The sequence below is a fragment of the Felis catus genome, chromosome C2 (genome assembly GCF_018350175.1).
Source record: "Felis catus isolate Fca126 chromosome C2, F.catus_Fca126_mat1.0, whole genome shotgun sequence".
In the NCBI taxonomy this organism is placed as follows: domain Eukaryota; kingdom Metazoa; phylum Chordata; class Mammalia; order Carnivora; family Felidae; genus Felis; species Felis catus.
The window spans coordinates 60444534-60468179 of record NC_058376.1 but is presented as its reverse complement, the minus strand read 5'-3'; the positions used below and the strand labels follow the sequence as shown (position 1 = coordinate 60468179).

At 44.3% G+C, this 23646-nt stretch overlaps 1 protein-coding gene and 1 long non-coding RNA gene across 3 annotated transcripts in view; one reads left to right on the top strand and one right to left on the bottom strand.

Annotated features, from left to right (window-relative positions):
* DRD3 (dopamine receptor D3) overlaps positions 1–23646 on the top strand; it is a 34367-nt gene that overhangs the window by 6690 nt on the left and 4031 nt on the right. Inside the window, exons 2-5 of the mRNA XM_019839742.3 lie at positions 5265–5377; positions 14379–14521; positions 20077–20273; positions 21379–21456. Coding sequence (XP_019695301.2) covers positions 5265–5377; positions 14379–14521; positions 20077–20273; positions 21379–21456 — 531 coding nt within the window. The remainder of the gene's footprint in view (positions 1–5264; positions 5378–14378; positions 14522–20076; positions 20274–21378; positions 21457–23646) is intronic.
* The window catches only part of LOC123379956, a 61943-nt gene continuing 39193 nt past the window's right edge, over positions 897–23646 (bottom strand). For both annotated transcript variants that reach the window (XR_006585074.1, XR_006585075.1), the window contains 3 exons: positions 22361–22414; positions 13713–13763; positions 897–1608 (listed from right to left, as the gene is read on the bottom strand). This is a non-coding gene — a long non-coding RNA (uncharacterized LOC123379956). The remainder of the gene's footprint in view (positions 1609–13712; positions 13764–22360; positions 22415–23646) is intronic.

Genomic DNA, 23646 nt, shown 5'->3' with positions numbered 1-23646 from the left:
GGACCTACTCAAGATCTCCCAAACCAGAATGTCCAGGGGTGGCCCTGGAAGTCTGTAGTAACTGTACCAGCACCCCCTGCCCCAGCCCTACTCCTAGCCTGAGTAATTTGTGCAGGCAGCTGGCCATCTGCTACCATATGACATTTAGGAACCACTAATCTTTAAAACCCCCCATTTCACAGATGAGGAAATTGGGATTCATATTGAATCCCCTATCTTTCCCCACAGCATCCCCCTTCCCCCCCAAAAAAAGATTCCAAATGTGGCAAACAAAAATGGAATGAAGAGGCTAGAGAAGTAGTTCCATGTTTGCCTCTTGGACATCTCCCAAACAACTAAAAATCCATCCCTTAGAGCAAGCACTCTTAATCAGGGGAGGCCATCAACTTGGATGTAAATAAAATTACTCCTTTATTTTCACTAGACTGACATTTAGTATTTTCTTCAATTATGAATGTAGGCATCAACCCACAGCAGAAAAAATCTTTAGTGTCACCAGTAGAAATCACAGATATTTACGTTTTCAAATCACATTACAGTTGTTGCAGACACTTTGAAATACCATTTACACTCACCAGTACTTTGAAATTATAGGCATTTTGGACCTGCCTGCCACTAGGTCTTGTGATTTAATGCATTATTAAAGAAGCACATACATTAAAATACTTTGGTAACTGTATTTCAGTATAATTGATATTCTTTGTGATCCACTGTATTTGATTGTATGCACTTGAAAATATTCTTCTGGAAAGGGAACCATCAGACCAAAGGGATCCATGGGGCATCGAATGCTCAAGAAGCTGTGCTTTAGGGATGACCGTTTCTGAAGACAGTGTCTTGCCCTCCACCCCCACCCCCGCATCCCCAAACCTCCCAGGCAGTAAGATTCACTGGAGGGACTTATTATTCCGAGTGGGGCCTGAGAATCATTTTATTTAACAAGAGCCTCAGGTGATTTGGGGAATGCTGTCTTCTAATCAGTAAATTTGGGAAATGCTGCCTCAGGCTGTGTCTGTTGGAAATCAATAGCCAATTTCAGTACCTGAAGACGCTGCCTTGCTTACTCCCACCTTCTGTATCGCCAAAGGGAGTTACTTATATTCATTAGCAAGTGAGAGTAACACCACCTGGCCACTGCACAATTCTGGAGTGAGTTATTCATTAGAATTTAGGAGAAAGGTAGAATCATGTCTCTACAGAGCCTTAAATCGATCAGATTTTGGTTTTGCTTTTTTTTTTTTTTCTCCTTCAATTTCCAAGCTCACCTTACCTTTTATGTTCTCCCCACACTTTGTCCTTATGTCCCCATGAGCACTTTTCACATTGTATCCTAGTTATTTCCTGCGTGTCTCCCTCATGGGCCCTCAGCTCACCCCCGGACCCATTCATACGTGACTCCCCCGAACATGTGCACACTACGGTCTGAGGCCCTGGGGGCAAACACAGGCTCCACTCACTTGAATATGCTCACCAGAGCGAAGTATCAGACACTCAGTTGATATCGGCTGTGTGGTGGATGGATGGGCCAGGACCAGCTCTTCTCCCTCCCAGGTGGTAGAACGGGGTGGACCTGTAGACTTCCCAGAAGGTGTGCACCAAGGTGCTAACCTGTGAGAGGCAAAATAGAGTAATCGTTAATATTCAGGGTTTGTAACGCCAGCTGCTTTTACTAGCGATGCGTCCTTAGGCAAACCACTTGGCCATTCTCAGTCTCCACCTCTTTACCTTTAACCTGGAAATAATATTTACCTCACGTGTGAGAGTTACTTAACCATGTGCTTGGTCCTTTGCAGCTCTATTGATTGCTTATTAGTATTTACTTGGTGTGGAGGACTCCAGTAAAGAAAAAAAAAAAAAAGGATTTCCATTACATATCCCACCAGTTAGAGATTCTTTTTCAGGAGTAAGCTCCAGGAAAGGCTAGTGATGGTACCTTAGTGGGAGTTACTTCAATCAGCTGATCAGACTTTTTTTTTTTCCTTTTGACACTTAGTTGAGATCAAGGAGAATGGGAAATTTGATGGTAGAAGTGGGGACAGGAAAAGAGGAAAGTAGGGGCGACTGGGTGTCTCAGTCGGTGAAGCGTCCGACTTCAGCTCAGGTCATGATCTCACAGTTTGTGAGTTCGAGCCCTGCGTCGGGCTCTGTGCTGACAGCTTGAGCCTGGAGGCTACTTCAGATTCTGTGTCTCCCTCTCTTTGCCCCTCCCCCGCTTGCCCTCTCTCTCTCTCTCTCTCTCTCTCTCTCTCTCTCTCTCTCAAAAAAAAAAAAAAATAATAATAATAAATAAAGATTTTTAAAAAAGAGAGAGGGAACCAGAACAGGGTGGCACAGGGGAAGCCAGGGGAGACCTTGAGGGCTTTGGCCCCCAGAGGCTAAAGAAGCAGGGTACCAAAAATCCTGCCAGGTGAGTGCTTTCACTACCCCCCTATAGCAGGGCAGGCAATGACCTCCATCCCAATGCCCTGTCTGCCTCTGCTAGCTGTGCCACCCTGGGGGAAGTGCTGACCCTCTCCCAGCTTTCGTCCCTTTCTCTGTGGTAAAAACAGTAGCAGTCTCTCATAGGATTACAAGTGGCAATAGAGGCCATGTATGTACAGTGCTTTGCAGAATCAAGACTTAGTAAGCATTCAAGAAATGTTAGCTATTTGTACTAATACAGGTTATGTCAGAGACCACTGACTCTTTCAGAATAGTCCCTGCTCCTACAGAATTAAGGAACAGTAATTCAATTTCCTATCAAGTAAGCATATCATTTGTCCCCCAAAAGCTTTAAGGGCACATACAGTAAAGAACAAATTCAGTTTTCAGAATCTAAAGCTTCAAAGGTATAGACATTCCCAGAATGGGTCATGTTGGTCAGTGACTTGTGCAGAGTAAGTTCTCAATAAATGTTAGATTGTATTAACAATGTTAGGATCTCATAATGATCTCTAGTCATTTTATTTAAGAATGCCTTGCTCCTCAGTTATCACATAAGTTCTTCAAGGACAAGGCCTGAAGTACATTTTTAAGACCTCTTAAAACACAAAGCAAATCCTCCTTCTACAAACTAAGGGGCCTCACAACTACTTGCTTCATGAATGAATGAATGAATGAATGAACAAATGAACGAATACCCAGCAAGCACTGGAGTTTGCTATTATTCTAACTATTCTCTCTCACCTACATTTTCACCCCCAACTCACAGACACAGGCATTCACAATTTTGCAAAAAAAAAAAAAAAAAAAAAAGTAGGCTTTACCCAATTTAAGACATAAATTGCATAGCAGACTTATGTTAAAATGAGACTTAGTATACAAAATTCAACTTCTGCAAGAAGCTTTTACAGTATACAACCATCCAGTGTACTGAGAAAACCGTCCTTTATTCTCCTGGCTCCCTTAAATCATTGTGTTATTATGACTATACAGCTCCCTTTTGATGAGTTTCTCATTCTCAGAATTCCTATAAATTCATATTAGGCCTTATTTATATAGAGCCAAATGGTTGAACTATAAGAAAGTAAATCCACAACCTAATGAACAAAAATAACAACTTCATCACTAGTTTGAACTTTTCATTGTTGCTTTTAAACAAAATATCCTTGGTGAACGCTTCTCAAAATAGAGTCTGGAGAAGACCAAATACAGGGCTAACATCGGGTGCTGAAAAGAAATAAATCTAAGGGGAAAGAAGTGATTAAGGAAGAGAGACTTTCACAACCTTTCTTTAGTGGAATAAATCAGAAATGAACAGTAAAGTGACTTGGCCACGTAACATGAATCTTGGATGAGAAAAACTAACCAGAGGAACAACACCATCTTCACACACTCTCATTTGGACAATACCTGTTTTCTCCCTTGAGAAGCTACTTCAGAGGTTCGTGTACCTATTTTTCAATCCCCTTTCTCTTAGAGAGCCACTGGGCCTGCCCAGAAGGGATATCATGAGCACCCAGCTACTGCCAGGGGCACAAAGCTTCACAGGTTTCCCCTTGAGAAGCATGGTCCCCAAGGGCAGAGGCACAAATGCCTCAGGGCCCAAGAATGGAGTTTATGGGCACTGTGAAAGTAACAGTCTCCCTGAACATGTCTGGTTTGATTCGCTTATGTAAAAAGTTTTAAAATAAAATAGAAATATGCTAGGATACCAATTAAATTACCTAAGTTCCTGGCACTCTGTAAGCATGACCAGAAGGAAGTTTGGGAGCTTAGAACACACATGTAAATGCGTGAGGCCAGGACCATCCTCACTGGTGCTGTGAGTCATAGAATCAGCACCCCTTTCTGATGCCCTGGACCCATTGTTCCCCCACCTCCTGGTGACTGAAACCAGGGCATCCAAGCCAGGTACATTGGCACAGACTTAACTTCACACAGGTTCTTACAGATATTGTTCTAGAATGCTTCCAAGCTTTAAAACCAGAAGCCAGACAGATTTTTCATTTTAGAGGTAAGTGTCATGAAAAACGTGTTCCCAGCCTGTTTCCTGGGTACATGGTAAGCTCTCCACTGTGAGGAGGGCTTCAGAAAGGCAGTCTTGGCACAATGCACACATCTGGCTATCACCCAAGCTCTTCTCACTACCAGCTGGGCATCTATGGGCATACCACTTAACCACGAGGAGCTTTAGTTGCCTCCTGAGTTTGAACTAGATCAGTAACTCTCAAATCTTGGTGTATTTGGAGGGAGTGGGGGAGAGGGCCAGAGGGAGTATTTAAAAATGAAATACCACCCAGGGGGGCTCAGTCGGTTGAGTGCCCGACTTCGGCTCAGGTCATGATCTCAAGGTTCGTGGGTTCGAGCCCCGCATCAGGCCCTGTGCTGACCGCTTGCTCACAGCCTGGAGCCTGTTTCAGATTCTGTGTCTCCCTCTCTCTCCGCCCCTCCCCCACTCGTGCTCTGTCTCCATCTCAAAAATAAACATTAAAAAAATTTTTTTTAATGAAAATTCATGGGCTCCAGATTCAGAGATTCTGACTCAGTAGACCTAAGGAAGGGTTCAGAAATCTGTATCTTTAAGAAGCACCCCACTGTGGACCACACTTTCAGAAACACTGGACTAATTCCAGCACTAATTTTCTAACATTCTGTGAATCTGTCCTTTCTTGGGTGACCGATCATCTTGAGCAGCCTGGAACTCCTCAGTGTCTGACTCCCCTTGGCACAATGGTACCAGCCAGAGGTAGGGCATGTCAGCACGTGCAGGCTAGCCTAGGGAAGGCAACAGACTTGACTGGGTTGTCGGGGGAAACACTAACATCCTTGTCTCTGATGCTCAGGTAACAGGTGGAGTCTGGACTTTCAGCCGAATTTGCTGTGATGTTTTCGTCACCCTGGATGTCATGATGTGTACAGCCAGCATCCTGAACCTCTGCGCCATCAGCATCGACAGGTAGAGCTTGGATTCCCCTTCTACCAGGTCTAGGCTGCCAGGTGGTGTGGGAAACCAGCCTGGGAAAGCTGCTTCTGCTATATTTGAGGCCCAGGCTTTGCACTTGAGGACACTGGGGTCACTGTCAAGTAGAACTTACCACTTAGGACATCTTTGTCGTTTTCTTTTAAACTAATGTTTGCAGAAGAGAAGAAACCCCTGTGGCAGGAGAAAAATAATTATCCTATAGCTTTCCTAGCCTTTCCTTCTTCCTGGACCCCTAAAGAGGATTCTGGTTTTGCCTTCCCACCATCCTCTGGGGTTTTTGTGATTTCTAATTGGGAGAAAAGGGAGAGCAGGACACAGACAAAAAAGGTGAGCTGACAAGACTTTGGAGGAAAAATTTCCCATTATCATGTTGTTTGTTTTTGATGAAGAGGTAGGAGAAAGAGGCAAAGAGAGAGGAGAGAGAAATGCTTGGGAGTATTTGCAAGGAGGGAGAGAAGAGAGAAGCGTATGGGGAGAAAGGCGATTTTAGGCATTATGGCTACGATCTATTTATTTCCGTCGTGGAGTTTAAGGAAAACAAGGAAACAGTGATGTTTTTAGAATTGCTTTCTGGTTGGTGGAGTGGATTTCTGTGATTGTGAGTCACCTCGGTGCATGTCCCAGCTAAGCAGCCTCGCTTTCCCTACCGAAGAGTGCCCAGCCCTGGCCCTAGGAGCCTCTGTTCCTCACTTCTCCTCTCCTTTTGTTTCCTCTCCTCTTTCCCTTTTCCCCTGCCTGGGCCTTGGACTTGCTCATGGCTCCCATGGACATCTCCAGGCCCACAGGGGGGTCTGGGGAAAGGAGCTTGCTCTCCAGCCCACAGCCTCTGTTGCCACGCAAGAGCCTCCAACCTTCCCTTCTCTGAGTCCCCTCCCACCTCCCTCCTCTTCCATCCTTTCTCCCTCCTATACTCTTTCTCCCAGCAAAACCATCCACTCACTCCCAAACAAACTCTGCCAATCACTGAGAATCTACCATACTGGACTAAGGCTTTAACGTGCACTAACTCACTTCATCTTCACAACTCAGCTGCTATTATTATCTTCATTTCCGGGCTTCTGAATGGAATTAAGGAATTTGCCTAAAGTCACACCCCTAGTACAGAGCAGTGCCAGCATTTGAATTCATGTCTGACTCCAAGTTCATAATCTTAGGCTTTGTGCTAAGCCTCCTCAAATCGCCAGCTATACCCCTAATACTTTCCCTGAGTTTCAAACCGCATTACCACCTAGATACCTCACTGGCTTCTTCAAGGCAACATGTTAAAAGCCAAACCATCAAACCATCAAAGAACCAAAACCATCTTAATTTGATCATCCCTTATTGGCAACATCATTGCCTTACAGTCTCAGTTTTGTTCGACTCCTCTCTCTTCTTCATCTCCCACATCTAAGCACTCAAGGCTTACAGACTCCATTTTTGCCATTTTCCCCCAAATTTGCCCCTATCTTTCCTTTCTTACTATGCCTGCTTATTTTAGGTTCCTATGACCTCTCCCCCAGTCTTTTGCCACAGCCTCCTGACTGGTCCTGCACACCACTCTCAGAATTACTCTCCCCAGAAGTAAAGTCCAAACATCCATTACTCTACTCACAACCCTTCAGCGTCTCCTTGGCCTGTGAAATAAATGTTAAAACTACCTTCACAGCCTAGGATTCAAAGTTTCCTACAATATGGCCTCCGTCTATCTTTTCAATTTCATCACTTTCTGGGTTGCCCTGCCTAAGTTCCTCTCTTGCTTCAAGGTCTATCACACTTGTCAATTTCTACAAACTTGATTCAGTTACCCCTGAACTCTCATAGCACTTTTTCTGTAACTACGCTAGAGGATCTAAAGCAGGTCCTTCTCATTTCCCTGTGTTGGACATTTGCACCACCCAGGGTTGTGCTCTCCCTATCAACACCCTAAACCCCTTTCACGGGCTGAAATGGGAATCTTGAACAGTGACCGAAGAATGGATGTGAAAACCCCTCCCTGTAGTGATACTGCAGGCCAACCAGTCAACTGGATAGTCTTTTGTCTTTATCCTTTGATTGGCTATCCACCTGAGAAGGAAAATTAAAGAAGATGTCCATACAGCTGGGACTCCCACCATTAAAGAATGTATTTCAAAATCAAGGGAGATAGTTGCATAATTCTATAAATATACCCCAAAACATTGAATGGTACACATTGAATTATGTGGAATGCGACTTATATCTTGATAAAGCTGTTTTAAAATGAAGGGATAGTTGGGGATTTTATAATATTTTTAGGTCTCTGAGAACAGAACTCTTCTAAGCCTTTTGTGTGATTTCTGGCCATTCAGTACCTAAATATATAATTTACATAAGTAGCAGGCTGCATCTAGTTTGCTATATCATCACCTCCACTTCCCCAAACTCTTATACTAGTCCTAGTTCCTTATCACTGTGAGTCTCCCTGCTGCGCCTATTACAGACCTTGAACAAAGAATATTAAACCAAACTGAGCGGTCTTTGTCTGAGGGTAGCCAACGTTTATAGCACAAATGTGTACCTTCAGAAAGAACATGAGAGAGTAGGTGAAGAGCAGAGCAGGGAGCTTCTTAGAAGAGGCTCTGGGGCAGCCCCCTCCTTGTCTCTTGGCTCCTGACCCTACTCTCCACCCTCTTAAGAGTGTGCCTACACACTCCATCCACACACATTCACAAGCATGGGGCTGGCAGGTGAGGTTGTGCAGGTTGTGCCCTGCACAAGCGTTTGGGAACTGAATTCAACCAGTGTTTCTTTGCAAATCTTGAGTCGGCCAGGAGAGGGGGCCTTTTCCTAGCCTGCATAAGAGCACCATTGCACTGGCAGCAGCCACGCTTGACAGACACTTCTACTTTTCACCACTTTCACAACCAAAAGGATAAACCTTGAATTGGCTCTGTCCCATAGGGGACAACTCCCAGAAGGCGTTGCCCTCACTACCTGAAATCTGAGGAACAAGTCATGCCTTAGACTCCAACAGAGAAGGATGCTTTCTTCTTGGCTGGTACATCTACATGAACCAATCCTCACCAAATCTCAAGATGGAGGCTCCTCTCTATTCCAGGAATGAAAACAGGCCTTGGAAAAGCTGTCTCCATCATCCTTCATGGCAGTGTGCAGTACACAGCATTAAATTCTGTTCATGTGATGCCAAATCACTGGTCAATTCATTAAAAATGCAGTCATTCATGCAGACCTTTGGTCTTCACACAATGCTAGTCACCAGTCTGACAAACTTGACCGAATGGATTCAGCATTTTTTGGCCATGAAGCCCTGCTATGTAATAACAGGGTAGTAAGAGATAGGAAAGAAAAGGAAATGATAAAAAGGGGTTTTGAAAGCAAGTAATACTATTGTCATTAGATTCTCAGGCATAGCCCTGGATGCTTGGATTAATGCTGCCTTTTCTTCTTTAAAAAGCACAAACCCCTACTTCCCCCCCCCCACCCCTCCTTGGCTCCTTGCCTCCCCAGGGGACCAGCCCCCTCCCACAGCATCCTGGGTCAGAACTGACTCTGGGAGAGGGCTGAGAAAGTGTCAGAGGAGGAGGACACGTTCTGAGTGGTGAGAATTAGAGTCCTCCGCTAGGGGCCCAGGAATAATGCAACCAAATTCATTCACCAGGGAGTTCTTTAAGTGGCTCTCAAATGGCACCCATCACACAGGCAAGCCTCCGCGTCTTTGCAGCAAGCACAATAGGTACCAGATGAGTCACAGGCACCTTGGATTTTTAGTTTGCATCTAAATAAGTACTTTATATTTGCAAAGGGCTTTCCAGTCATTTGCAAAAAGCTTTCTCCTTCAACAATTTCAGGAGGGGAGCCCACAGAACTAAAGATTTATTGAGCCCCCTGTCTGACCAAATAAAAGGTGGTGAAAAGCAGCCCTCACAGAGCTCTGGGGCTCATTAAACCCAGGCAGGGAGTTAGACTCAGGCCCTCCCACCCAGACCAGTCTCTTTCCTCCCCCACTCTGCACGCCAGCTTCCTGAGGAGGCACCTTCGTCAGTGCCCCCACACATACCTCCTGCCTTAGGACGGGGCTTCAGGTGGAGGTCACGTTCTGCCAGGATCCTGAGAGCTTCAGCAGAGTGAGGAGCCTACAAAGCCCAGTCACAGAACTGGGAGTCAGAAGGGGCATCGTAGTTTAACTCCTTTGTGCGGAAATGTTACATGCTTGTAGGGGCTCCCGCAGCCTCTTCGGTCTGGGACTAGAACTGGGGCCTCCTGACTCCCCCACCATTACTTTATTATAATGAGCCACCCCTTCACTGGTGGAAGTAGGGATGGGACATCAAGAGCAAAGCTTCTGGCCATGCTGCCTCTGGCAGCCCACTGCAACTTGGAGTAAAAGAGGCATATCTCCTATGTCTTCAGTGCCCTGGCTGCTCCGTGCTAATCTCAAATAGCTACCACTTGTGCAGAATGTACTGTGTGCCACGCTAAAAGCTTTTCATTATTGCTAACCGTCACAACACCCCAGCGAGACAGGTGTGTTATCCCCACTTTACAAGTGAACAGTCTGAGGCTAGACTGTGTAGTCTGCTCACACCACACCGCTGGTAGGTGCAGGAGTAAGGATCCAGTCACACGGTTTCTTCTATAGCACGCTGCCCTGCGCAGAGGCGCCTAGCCACACTCTGGGCCCCTTAGCTCCGGGGCCCCACTGCCTGGCTACAAATCCTGGCCCTACCACCTAATAGCAATGTGGCCACCGGCCAGTCAGTTACCCTCTCTGGGCCTCTGTTCCCTTATCTGTTTAGTGGAGATCATAGTAACACAGTTATTACAAGAATCAAATGAGTTAATATTTGTAAAGCACTTCAAACAGTTGCCTAGCACATAGAAAGTGTTATATATATTTGTTTGATAAATAATGTTCCCTTTAATGTTCCCAGGAACAAGGGGAAGATACCTGTAAACTCATCCATATGAATAATCACAGATTCTTTGGGCTAGCACAATACTATGACAATAATAATAATAATAATAATAATAATAATAATGGGGCTTTTTAAATGTTGGATAGGTACCAGGCATTGTGCTAAAAGACTTCACAGAGATAATCTTATTTAGTGTTCATAACCGCCCTATCGGGCTGAATCATTATCCCCAATGTACACATAAGGGAATTGTATCACGGAGAAGCCAAATTCTGGCCCGTGGCCACACAGTTAAGTGGAAGAACTGGGATTCAGACGCTTATCAGTCTGTTTCCGACCGCCACGGACTTAACCACCTTACACACTGCCAGTGCTCCAGCCACGCCGGAAAGAGCCCGGCGAACTAGGCGCTGAAACAGGAGGCGAGGAAGCGAGGTGGCGCGCAAAGTCGCCCTGGAACAGCTCGGTGAGCGCAGCGGCCGCACTTAGAGACAGCCCAGGCCCGCCAGCTGCTCGCGTCTACGTCCAGCCCTGCCCTCGCTGCCGGCGGTCACCTGCGGCCGATTCGGGAGGAGACCAGCTGTGGAGCAGCCTACCCGGGTGGGAATTCTGGGCCGCCGCAGGCCTCCGAGAACTTGCAGAGCCGAGCCTTCCCCGCCCCCCTGCCTCCCCACGGGGTCCGGAACGCCACCAGGTGAGCCGTGAACTTCTCACCCTGCCGCGCTGGCAGTTCTCGCTGCATTATGGTGCCCTCCGATGGCTAGTTCCGGAACAGCACCTTTGTCTCGGTCACCCGCAACAGGCTTCCTGGCGGAAAACCCTGCAGGCGAACTTGGGGGCCTCGTTTATTCTAGAAGTTTAATCATGTTTAAAAAATAATACCCCCCCCCCCCAAAAGTAACATAACAGTGGTAAATGTAGCGTCGTCTCTCACTTCTTAACCGTTACAAGAATTTCTGACGGAAATTTTCCTTGGTGCAGACTTCAAACTTGTCTAATTGTAAGACACACTTGCTTGTTCAAAATGCACATTTAGGGTGTCTGGGTGACCCAGTCGGTTAAGCCTTGGACTCTTGATCTTAGCTTAGGTCTTGATCTCAGGGTCTTGAGTTCAAGCCCCGGATAGGCCCCACGATAGGTAGGGGTGCATTTAAAACCGCGCATTTCTGGGTTCCACTCTGGAAGTACTTAATTAAATTAGCCTGGGGCCTGGGAATCTGTATTATAACAGGAGCGCTGCCCCACCGCACCCCTGCCCGTAATTAATAGAATCAAACTAATTGGGGAAAATTCTGGGAATCCCACATGCTCTGGGAATAGAATGCCGCCTTTCCTGAGGAAGCCCTTTTCCCCACAAGGCCTCAGAGACTTGACAGTGCCCTTGAGAGGAAGTGAGGCACACCAGAGAGACACTGGCCTCAGCGGTGGGAGACCTGGCTCTTCCACGACCAGCTGTGGGATCTTGGGTTCATCATGTAACCTCTCTATGTCTCTGATTCCTCCTCTAGAAAATGGAACCAGCATTCCCCACACTTCTTGAATTAACAGGAGCTTCCAAGGAGTTGCTGAACATTGAAGCATACCTAGGAAAATGCTCAGCGGCATGCCTGGAGCCAGCTCCTAATAGCTGGCAAGAGCTGAAAGGGCAACATTTTAAGAATTTTTGAACCAGTTAGTAAACCTTTGGTGTGGCTTGAAATGGGCAAAGGTGGGAGTACTTCTACCGTGGAAATTGACAAATGGTACAAATTAGGGCTGTTTCCACCTGGAGAGCCAGGCTCTTTTTTTATCAAAAGACATTATGTAAATAGAAGGCCCCAGGACCAACTGCTGGTCTAGAGAGGAGGAAGTTGGTCCCACCTCTCCTACCCAGCTCCTAACAGCTGTTTTCAAGGCTCAGTCTTTCTTCCAAGGTGCCTCAGGGATCACTGCTGAGGGCCAGACATATTTGACTCAAAGCCCCAGCCCACTGCCCTGAGTCCAAAGCCCTGAGGAGAGCAAGAAGCCTAGAGGAACACAAGGTACTACAGGCCTGCTCCCTGATTGCCAAGTTAAGGATTCCAGGCAGGATTTATAATGTCTGTGCATCAGAAGAGGGGAACTGAGTTCCCACAGGCCTCCCTTGGGGTTGATGGTGGGATCTTAATTTGAACTTATTAAATAAGGACCTCTATTTCTCCTTCTTGAGAAAGGAGCCACTTCTATCACATATCATGGTACCAAGGCCAAGTCCTGCAGAGTCTGCCTCCATCTCAGCCCTCAGAGCTGACTCTCAAGCAGCTCTTGTGGGAATGCAAATGTAACACATGAACTCCAAGGCCAGGTGCACCAGGGGCTGATGATTTAGGCAGGCTGGCACAGAGAGGAGGAGATTTTGTGCCCCACCCCCTCCCGCCCAGAGGCTGTTCTCCCCTTCCTTGAGACACACAAGGGAGCTAAGGAGGATCCTACCCTGAATCTGGCCTCTATGTTCCCTGGACACTGAGAACACAAAGAAAACTTAAGCCTCTATGGACACAGAAATGCACACTGGATTCCTTGAGCCTGACTAGAATTAGAATTGTCCTCTCATGTGGAAGGCCTTCAGAATCCACAAGGCAATCAATCAACAGCTTCTTCCTACTTGCTTTGTGCAAGGACCTATGAGGAATACCAAAGCTATAAAATGATTTGGCCATCAAGTAACAAATCATTTGGGAGCTATCTCTCTCCAACCCTGAGGCAGGCAGTTGTCTGGTCTCATTAGTGAACTTGCCCAATCCCTTTTAAGGCTGATTAAGCCAGGCCCACCCAGGATAATCTCTCTTTTGAATAACTCAGTCTATTGATTAGTAATCCAATCACAGCAGTGACATCATGTCCTCTTCTCAAGTTCAGTCTACATTCAACTTTGGGGATTGTACAGGGCAGAAATTCTGCCTTTCTCAGTTTCCAGCTGGGGGGTCAGGGATGGGGACGACATGATTAAATTTCCTTTTAGAACCTGGCAGCAGAGACCTGCAGGAGGCTGTGGCCATCACAGAAAGCAGCTGGTAGGAAAGAGATGCATGGATAAATGGGGAAGACATCATAGTAAGCAAATGTATAAGACCTGCTATGTTTCTGCTAAGTAGCTGGAAATGTGTGAGAGGAGTTGCCACAGAAAAGACGATGTCCAATAACACAAAGAACTGTGTATTAACCATGCAAGAGCCTTTGCTGTAGACTGAATGTCTATGTCTCCCCCAAATTCGTATGTTGTAATCCTAACCCCCAAAGTGATGGTATTAGGAAATGAGGCCTTTGGTGATGATTAGGTCATGAGGGTAAAGCCCTCAGAAATGAGATTAGTGCCGTTAGAAAAGAGACCCCAGATCACTCCTTTGCCCCTTCAGCCACGTGAGGACACAGTGAAAAAATAGCCATCAATGAACAAGGAAATGGGCTCTCACCAGACAATGAATCTGCCAGTGCCTTGATCTCGGACTTCTCAGCCTTCTGACCTGTGAAAAATAAATGTTTGTTGCTTAAGCCACTCAGTCTACGCTATTTTTGTTATGGCAGCCTGAATGGACTAAGAGAGCATGAAAACTGGATTTTGAAATAAGCCTTCACTAGATATTACTCATCTCTATTTTTTTAAAATGACTGCCACTTGAAATAGTTGTCACTATGAGGGTCGGAATTTATATTAGGATACAAGCAGGGGCGAACAGCCTCTTTGGGCACAGTTCTAGCATTACCTGAAAAACTGTGGGAGAAAGTAAAGGCACGCAGACCAGTACCCAGAGTCTGGGGTTAGGGTACATGAATACAAGGCTCAGGTATGCTGGTCCTCAACCGCCACTGGCAAACAAGCTTTCCAGCCGCCCAGTCTGTTGCTTTACTCACTTTTTTCTTCTTTCTCCCTTTCCCTGCTCAGTGGGTTCATCTCTGTTATCTCAGCCTTTCTGCATTTTTACGCAAATAACCTTTCACTCTTCCTCCAACCAAACTGTTTCTCTCCTGCCACATGTATCACCCACATTAGTTCTCTACGAGCCTCTATCAACTTGTCTTTTGAACAATTCCCCCATCCCTTCTCATCATGTTTATCCTCTCTCCCCTTCTGTTCACAGGTACACTGCAGTGGTCATGCCAGTCCACTACCAACATGGCACAGGACAGAGCTCCTGTCGGCGTGTGGCCCTCATGATTACAGCTGTGTGGGTACTAGCCTTTGCCGTGTCTTGCCCTCTCCTCTTTGGCTTCAACACCACAGGTAAAAATGATGGTCCCTCTTACAACACCCATGTGATTCATAGCACGCCTGAGTGGCTATCAGTGGTACTTAGCCTGGAAATTTCTGACCCTGATCAGCATACTTTGTAATCCAATAAGGATACCATAGGCTGCAATGTTTTGGATTTTGATTAAAGCATAAAGCAAAATCTCATCACTTATTGGCACATGAAGTTCTGCCCGAGTTAGTGAAAACTCTAGCACATCCTTATTTTGAAAGAAATGATATTGTATTCATTTGAAGCAATGTGCCAGTTAACAAATTAAGCTATTTAGTAATTCAGGTGAAGTTTGCTAATGAAAAAATGACAATTCATAATGGGCTTACAATGCAAAATAATGCTATAAAAGCCCTCAAACAGGATCTATATTTCTAATTTTTCACTGAATAAAAATCATTTCTGGCATTTGAGAGCTAGTATAGATCCCTAAATTATTTGAGAGGATATTCCTATATCTTAATATACAAAAATTCTGGCCATGATGGTTGGCACATGGTACATCTTCTATTGGATGGACGGATGGATGGATGGATGGATGGATGGATGGATGGACGGACATGTGGATTAACAATGTGAATATCTGAGATGTTTGGTTTTTAGATGTAAGACCCTGATCCAAATCTATACCTCATAGGGGTCAGTCTTCTTTCGCTGTTCCATGTCCATCTTTCAGCCTCAGGAATTTCATGTGTTGAATGAAAACTATTAGCATATATAGTAAGGTTACAGGTATTGATAATAAACACTGAGTATTTGCTAAAAGAGAATTAATTGAGTCATGTTTTAGTGTTCACCTGGAATTCTTATTTTGTCCATTTGGATTGATTTAAGTCCTACTATCTTCTAAGATCATTAATTTCTGGTATATATGTACAAATCACATAGCTGTGTATTTATATATATACAGATATTATATGTAACACATTGCATATAATTACAGGCAAATCCTAATTTATAAATAGTCATCAAAGAGTCATTTGCTGACCAATAATTTGAAAGTCAAAACAGGGCACCTGGGTGGCTCAGTTGGTTAAGTGTCCAATTCTTGATTTCAGCTCAGGTCATGATCTCATGGTTCATAAGATCAAGCCCTGTATCAGGCTCTATGCTGACAACATGGAGTCTGCTTGAGATTCTCTCTCTCTCTGTCTCTCTCTCTTTCAAAATAAATACATAAACATTTTTTAAAAATTAAAAAAAATAAAATAAAAGTCAAAACACATTTAGGAAAACAGAGGCTCTGGAATTAGAAAAACCTACATTCAAACTTCAATTCTACTACTTACCAGCTGTGTCTCCTTGAACAATCTACTTAACTTTTCTAAGTTTTCATATTGATAAATTTGGGATACACTGAAGCATAAACTTGAGCAAATTGAAATATATAGACTGAGTCTATATACTCAGTCAGAAAGTTACCAGCATTTATTTGTATATATGGCCTCTTGCAAATAAACCTAGTAACTTCATTTCTAAAATTGCATGCTGTGTTTGAACTCTTTAGAATACATATATGACATATTAATGTATGTATCACACATCTTTACTTACTGCTCTTCAGGGCTGTAATAAAACCATGTATATCTTTGTATGTGATTCAGGAGATTTTTCAAAGCAAATTTCAGCTCTATATAATGTTCACTTTCATCACTGACCTTAGACTCTGACACTACATGTGATATAATTCCACTCTCCTTCCTTCATAGAGCTTTTCTTTTTATGATTAAGTCAAGAATAAATTGGAATAACATACATAGACCTGCCAAACACACACTGCATGCTCAAGGTCAGGCTTCTTTCTCTGCTTCATTAAAGGTTAAGCAGCTGAATCATCCAACAAATATTTGCCTAGTTAACTCAAAGTGTTCCCAAAATACGATGTTACTATCATGTTTGCATTACTCTTTACCATTAGTTACTTTGTTGTTTTCACTGAATGACACTTTATACACACAAACATGGTTGTGGACACACATTTACTCCCCAAAGCAACATTCCCTAACCCAACTCTAAGAGGCTGCCTGGCATTAAAATAGTATTTTTGAGGGGCACCTGGGTGGCTCAGTTGGTTAAGCATCCAACTTCGGCTCAGGTCATGATCTTGCAGTTTGTGGGTTCAAGCCCCACGTGGGGTTCTGTGCTGACAGCTCAGAGCCTGGATCCTGCTTCGGATTCTCTATCTGCCTCTCCCCTGCTCATGCTCTGTCTCTCTCTGTCTCTCAAGAATAAATAAATGTTAAAAAAATTAATAAATAAAATGCTATTTTTGATGAGTGTTAAATGTGCTTTGTGGGTTAGTCTGATAACTAAACCACCCTCTATAACCTACTTTCTATACAAAAATACATTATTCTAAATTGGAATTTGTAGTATGGGATCTCACAACCACTGCTAGACGAAGGCACTGCTTGCCCCTGGCCAGCAGCAAATCCCCACCACATTCACTCGGGTGAGTGGTTCCTCTTACTCATTCATGGGGGTTGGCGGGGGCTGTTTTACTCACTCCCACAGATACACACACCCTAGTAACAGTTAAAACAGTCTCAAGCTCTGACGTTAGACAGAGTTCCCAGTTAATGACTACATCTAAAGTGCAGAAGAATGATGAGCTAATTGGTGTTGTTGTCACCAGTGAGATCATTATTATTCCAGAAACAAAATTCAGAAAAATCTTTCCAAAAGGATTTTCAAATATAGAATTAAGAAGGCAGAAAATGCCCATGACTTAACACGTACATTCTCACTTCCGTCTCATCTCTTTCAATCTCTCTCACTTTTTTTTAAGTACATGATTTATTCTATTGCAAATTTTTTTTTAAGTTTCTTTTTTAATTTATTTTTGTTTTAGTAATCTCTATACCCAACGTGGAGCTCGAACTCACCAACCCAAGATCAGGAGTCACATGCCCTTCTGACTGATCCAGCCAGGCGCCCTGCTCTCTCTTACTTTTAAGTTTATTAATAAGACGATAGTCAGCCCTCCACTTATTCATGTATCACATCCAAGCTTCAGGTTCATTGTAAGGGCCCAATGGATATGAGCTAATGCTATTGTTGTTATTATTGTGTATTAGAAAAAGTTTCTATACATCAAAATTTAACTATGCACCTGCTCCAAAGAAAATCTAAGCACTAGTAGTTCTGCTGGTGGACATAGAGACCAGTCACCTCATCCTAGAGCACAGTTCAGGGAATTAGTGAGCAGAACTCAAAGGGAGGAAGCCCAGCCGTCCTTCTCTGCCTCAGCCTGACCTTCACAGTACAGTTTCATTATTGTGATGGATGTGGGTTCCTCTAGCACCTCTTCCATCTATAAGGAAGTTCCCAAGTTCATTCGAAAGCCCAATATAAATGACTTCTCTCGGCCATTTTTTCTACTCACCCTGTGAAAAGTAGAGGAGAAAAGGGCAGGATACTGCCAATGACACCTGATATTGGAAGTGGCTGGATTTTCACTAAGAAGTGCAACACAAAAGGACTTTCTGGCAAAGCTATTTTTTTAATATTTATTTTTGAAAGAGAGAGACAGAACATGAGTGAGAGAGGGGCAGAGAGAGAGAGGGAGACACAAAAGCTGAAGCAGGCTCTAGGCTCTGAGCTGTCAGCACAGAGCCTGATGCTAGGCTCAAGCCCACGAACTGTGAGATCATGACCTGAGCTGTAGTCGGATGCTCAACTGACTGAGCCACCCAGGTGCCCCTGGCAGAGCTCTTTTTAATGAAATAGGCTGCTATATGAGATTGTGAATTGTCAGACAACACAGGGCAGAAAAAAGTTGAACATCAGTTTCTTCCATCTTGGTGTTGTCCTCATTGTACGAGAAAAGAGCAACATGCATTTCTGGATAAGAAATAAGGCAGGATCTTGGGTTGCAGAGAGTCCCAAGGTTGGGGGTCCTGGCTCACTAGAGTTGCCCCAGCTCCCCACCGAGACCCAGCAGTCTAGCTGAAATTTCCATCATTGACAGCAGTGGAGCAGAGAGTGGTGGCTCTAGAGGAAACTCTAAAAATCTCTGAATGGGCAGCACAATCCCTTCATTTCACAGATAAAAATCGTGGTCTTAAATTTCCTTCGAAACAAGGAAATGGAGGACTGCTATCTAGATTTGAGCAGCAGAACACCTCATCTGGCTTTCAGAACACGGGAGCTTGTGGGATCCCAGTTGAGAAACCCAAAACTAAAAGAATAATAGACTCATCCTAAATTCAGATGCATCAGGCTCTTCTGTCTTTGGAAACAAGCTGAAGACAAAGCCTTCAAATAGCTTTAAGTTTATGACCTGTCAAGGCAACCTGCTTCCAGCCCTGCCCTTCACACCTCTGTGGGACTCAGGTTCCCAGGCTAGCTCACAAAAGCCTCTTTGACCACTTAGTAGGGCTACCTAGTGTTTTTATCACCCAGCATGGTGCCTAGAGCATAGTAGGTGCTCTATATACTTTTTTTGAAATAGGAAGTTGGTGAGTGCTTATCATCCTTTCCTCCTTAAATGTTGAAATTATTTGGGGTAAATATCGTCAATCACATTATGAGGCTTTCCCCTCTATGCTCCAGCCAATGACTGCTTCTGTGCTCCTGCAAAATGCTCATTTGTTTGCTTTGCTCATATATTCATCATTCTTGGATTCACCCAATAGTTATTGTACCAACAGCACAGTACTATTTCAATGAAATAATTGAGACAAATCACCTCATCTCCTGGGCGAGAGGACTCACTGTCCTCACCACCTCATCTGGGACTCAGCAGAGAGAAGCTTCCAGAATTGCTGCCCCACTGACAAGACATACACTCAGGCCAGACCCAAAGGGAATTGGGGCAGGGCTCCACTCACTGCTCACCATAGTGTCATTCTGCCCACTGACAGGCTTCACAGGACTTCAAGCATGGAGAAATTGTGGGAGAGGTCTCAAAGCCTAATCTAGGGACAGGCAGCAGTTTACCCAGATAGGAGAGAAAGGACAGGATGACAGTGCAGGCTCAGTGATGGTATACTGAGGGTCTTCAGGGGTCAGTGATTCTGAAATAGCTCTGTGTTTTCTCTTTGTTCTTTCTCATGCATATGCTTTCAATATTTTTAATGAGAAAAATTCTTGCCCATGGTAAAACATAAGGTGTAAGGGAATATATATACACATACATATATGTAGGTCTCCCTTCAACCCTAGATTGGTAGCTGCCCTGTGACCCTCCCTAGAAGCAAACACTAGTAATCTTAAAGACAATGCTTGAAACAAGTATGTAGACACACACATGTGTGTGTCCATGTGTGGGTATATCCATTTTTCCACAAATAGAAGCATACTTATACTCACTTTTGCTCCTGGCTTTTAACAGCCTCTGCATATGAGGTAGGATGTGAACCGAGACATGATGAGGGAGTGGGGGGGGGGGGGGCTGGGAAGCCCTGCTTCCCAAAGCTCTGTGTGGATTAGATGGTGGAGACGCCACACAAGATATGAGACCATATTGTACACTCCCCACTGATCTCTCCTACTTGGCAAACTGCTTTGCTTTCTCCTTTTCTCTCACTCACAGGAGACCCCACCGTCTGCTCCATCTCCAACCCTGATTTTGTCATCTACTCTTCAGTGGTGTCCTTCTACCTGCCCTTTGGAGTGACGGTCCTTGTCTATGCCAGGATCTATGTGGTGTTGAGACAGAGGAGACGGAAACGGATCCTCACTCGACAGAACAGTCAGTGCATCAGTGTCAGACCTAGCTTCCCACAACAAGTAAGCACCCTGGAGGGACAGAGGAGAAACAGTCCCCAGCCTGGTGGCCTCCAGCCTTGTGTCCAGCAGGACATGCTTTTGCCATACTGCCCCTCAGGAGACACACATCTGACACCCACCTTCTAATCCGCTGGGATTAGCTATGCTTTAGAGTAGGAAATTAAATCAAAAAGTGCACTGCTAGTCTTCCTTGGAGCTCATATTGCTTGGCAATATTATAGGATGGTTTCTGGACTTCTCCTTTCCATCAGAGTTTTTCATTGCTCCCAAATGGCCAGAAGTTCAAATGTCACACAGGATTCGCAGTCTTAGTGTGCAGTTGTTCCACGTACCACTGGTAGGTCCCCAGGACTGACTTTTTAGCAGACATCTTATTCTAAGAATCACTGGGGTCCACGGAAACCTCTTTTCCTTACTAGATCTGCCCCTGTGTCAAGATGCTGCCCAGCTTGTGAAATGGAAAACTGATGATGTGTTTTATGGGGCCTTTCAAGGCCCTGAAAAGGAGGGCTACCTCAGCACTGATCTTCCATTTGCTTGAGCTATAAAGCCTATTTATCCCAGTGTCTGGCACAAGATGTACTTGAAGCATAAATGGATGGATACAGTCACTTGCAATCTGCTAAAGAAGGGGTAGCAGGAATATTATACGGCCTCTGCCTTCATGGAGTTTAGAATCCAGACAAGCAAACAAAGCACACCTCCCTCCACTCAAAGTTAACTAACAGCCCCAAACTGGATGCAATGTTTATGAACTGAGATGAAGACAATTAAGCACCAAAATATAAGTGCTGTGGAGGTTATGAGAAAAGAGAGGTCAATATGCTTAGGAAAGGGCGTCATAAACAGAGTAAGAACTGAATTTGATCTTGAAGGCAGGTCCAATTTGGATGTTTAGATTAACCTATAATGACCTGAGTGAGAGTCAGTCTCTCAAAGTTGAAATTCCAAGACTTGGGTAGAACAAGAATATTGGTCCCCATGAAATAAGAGGTAAGGACCTGAGACTGAGGATAGGAATATATTATATTTCAAACATTGGCATCTATATGGCTCAACCATGTAGAACTTAACCTACAGCTTTTTCTCCTTCAACCTACCCTAGTCTTCCTGTCTGAGGCTGCACCCCATTCGGCAGTTTTCAATAAGGGACAGATTTCCATCAGATGCCACGAGGCAAATGGTAAGTAAGCCATGGCTTTGATTATAGGAGAAGAATAGGATACCTTTTCTCAAGATGCTGACTTGACTTGCTTCCACTTCCACCCCAGAATGGACTGGCCCCAATCCCTTACTTGTTAATAAAGATGAGATCCTGATTTGAGCTCCAGAATAGGAATCTCCAAATGATATTCAGAAAGCATATCACTATGGAGATAGATCCCAATGACTAGAACCACTGACTCTTGGTGTGGTGTGAGGATGTCATCCAGAGTCACCTGCCTAGAGGGAACAGGGTATCAATGAAGCATACATGGGCAGAGCCAAAAAAGCAGAGAAGAGATGCTAATGTGAGACTTTCAAGTGTTCTGTTTCCCACTGTATATGGGGGAAAACCAAGACAATTTTGTGGTCACCCTTATCCTTGTCCTTTTACTTCAATCCAGCCCTGCCTTCCCAAGTAAGCTGAGCACAGAATGGAGCTGTTAAATAGAAGATCAATATTCCTCTCCCTGAACTCCAAGCAAACATTAGGAATAAAATTTCAAAACCTCATAATGATGAAGGTCTGAGCTTTGTCCAATCTCTGTATAGTTAATTAACCACTTTTTACACATGCCTGGTATAGCAGATAGAGATTCTTGCTGTAAATAATTTTTTAAAAATAGGCAAGAATTTTAAAGTTGCCTATAGCAGATCTAAGGTCTGAGGAGACTCTAAGGCCAAAAGGAAGAAAAGCAGTAACTTCTAAAGAGAGAATGGAGAGCCAAGAGGCTGGCATTGCCAGGAGTATGGAGAAACAGGTCCTGTCCTACCACCTGGGAGTGGAGGGCTCTGTCAGCCAGACCCAGAGGAATCCAGTGTTTCTTCATGCCAGTCATGACGGTAGTGATGAGCATTTGCAGAGAGCTGAAAAATACACTCACCAATATATATGCTTGAAAGGATCACTTTGCTTCTTCAGAACTGACTTTCCACATCTGTAAAATAGAGACAAATTATACTAGATCAATGTTCTCAAACCTGAGATTTCATAATACTCAAGAATTTGTCCCCAGTCCTTTAGTTTCAGAAGTAATGCATTTGAAGTTAAATATTGTCACTTTTAGATTACTAGATGCCAGCACAATCATAATATTGGTTATAAATGGCCATTCAGATAAAAACACAATATGCCTAGGGCACCTGGGTGGCTCAGTCAGTTGAGCATCAAACTCTTGATTTCGACTCAGGTCAGGATCCCAGGGTCATGGAATTGAGCCCTGGGTTGGGCCCCATGCTGAGCGTGGAGCCTGCTTAAGATTCTCTCTCTCCCCCTCTGCCCTTCTCCCCCACTTGTGCTCTCTCTCTCTATATATAAAATAAATTCTAAAAATTAAAAAAAACACAATATGTTTATATGAATTATTTTAAAACCCCATCAAAAAATTTTAAATTATGTTATACTAGAATCCCTATGAACACCTCTATGGAGCAGAGTTTTAAAAATACTGTATCATATTAAAGGCCTATTGCATTCATTCAGTCAGCGATGTTTCTGAGTGTGTACAGTGCACTAGCACTGTGATTCCTTGAACTAAGGAGAAAGTAGTGAGCATTGTTGGTTGCCAACACTGACTAACATACAGAAAAAGGAATTTACTAGAAGGATACCAAAGTAGCTCAGACAATGAAGAATAACTTCAGATGATGCTGTTCATGCCTAAGGAAGAATCTGGTTGGAAGACCTAGGATACTGGACACTGACTGCCACAGTATGCTAGACATATTCTTTTCTTTTTTAAATGTTTTTATTTATATTTGAGAGAGAGAGAGGGAGAGACAGCAAGAGTGGGGAGGGGCAGAGAGAGATGGAGACACAGAATCTGAAGCAGGCTCCAAGCTCTGAGCTGTCAGCACAGAGCCTGATGCAGGGCTCGAACTCATGAACCATGAGATCATGACCTGAGCCAGTCGGACGCTTAACCGACTGAGCCACCCAGGTGCCCCAACTGCTAGACATATTCTAAAGTCTCCCTGCTTCACAAGCTCCAATTCAAGGTCTTAGGTACGATTCTCTAATTTGCTGGGCTTGGTTTATGTGCCAGAGTTCTAGATGACCAGTGAGGATGTGGGGAGAGTAAACATATGGCTTTTATGGCTTCAATAATGGGAGCTGAGGGGTCCTGCCTACTACTCAAGATTGACAGAGTCTGATTCTTCAAGCATAGAA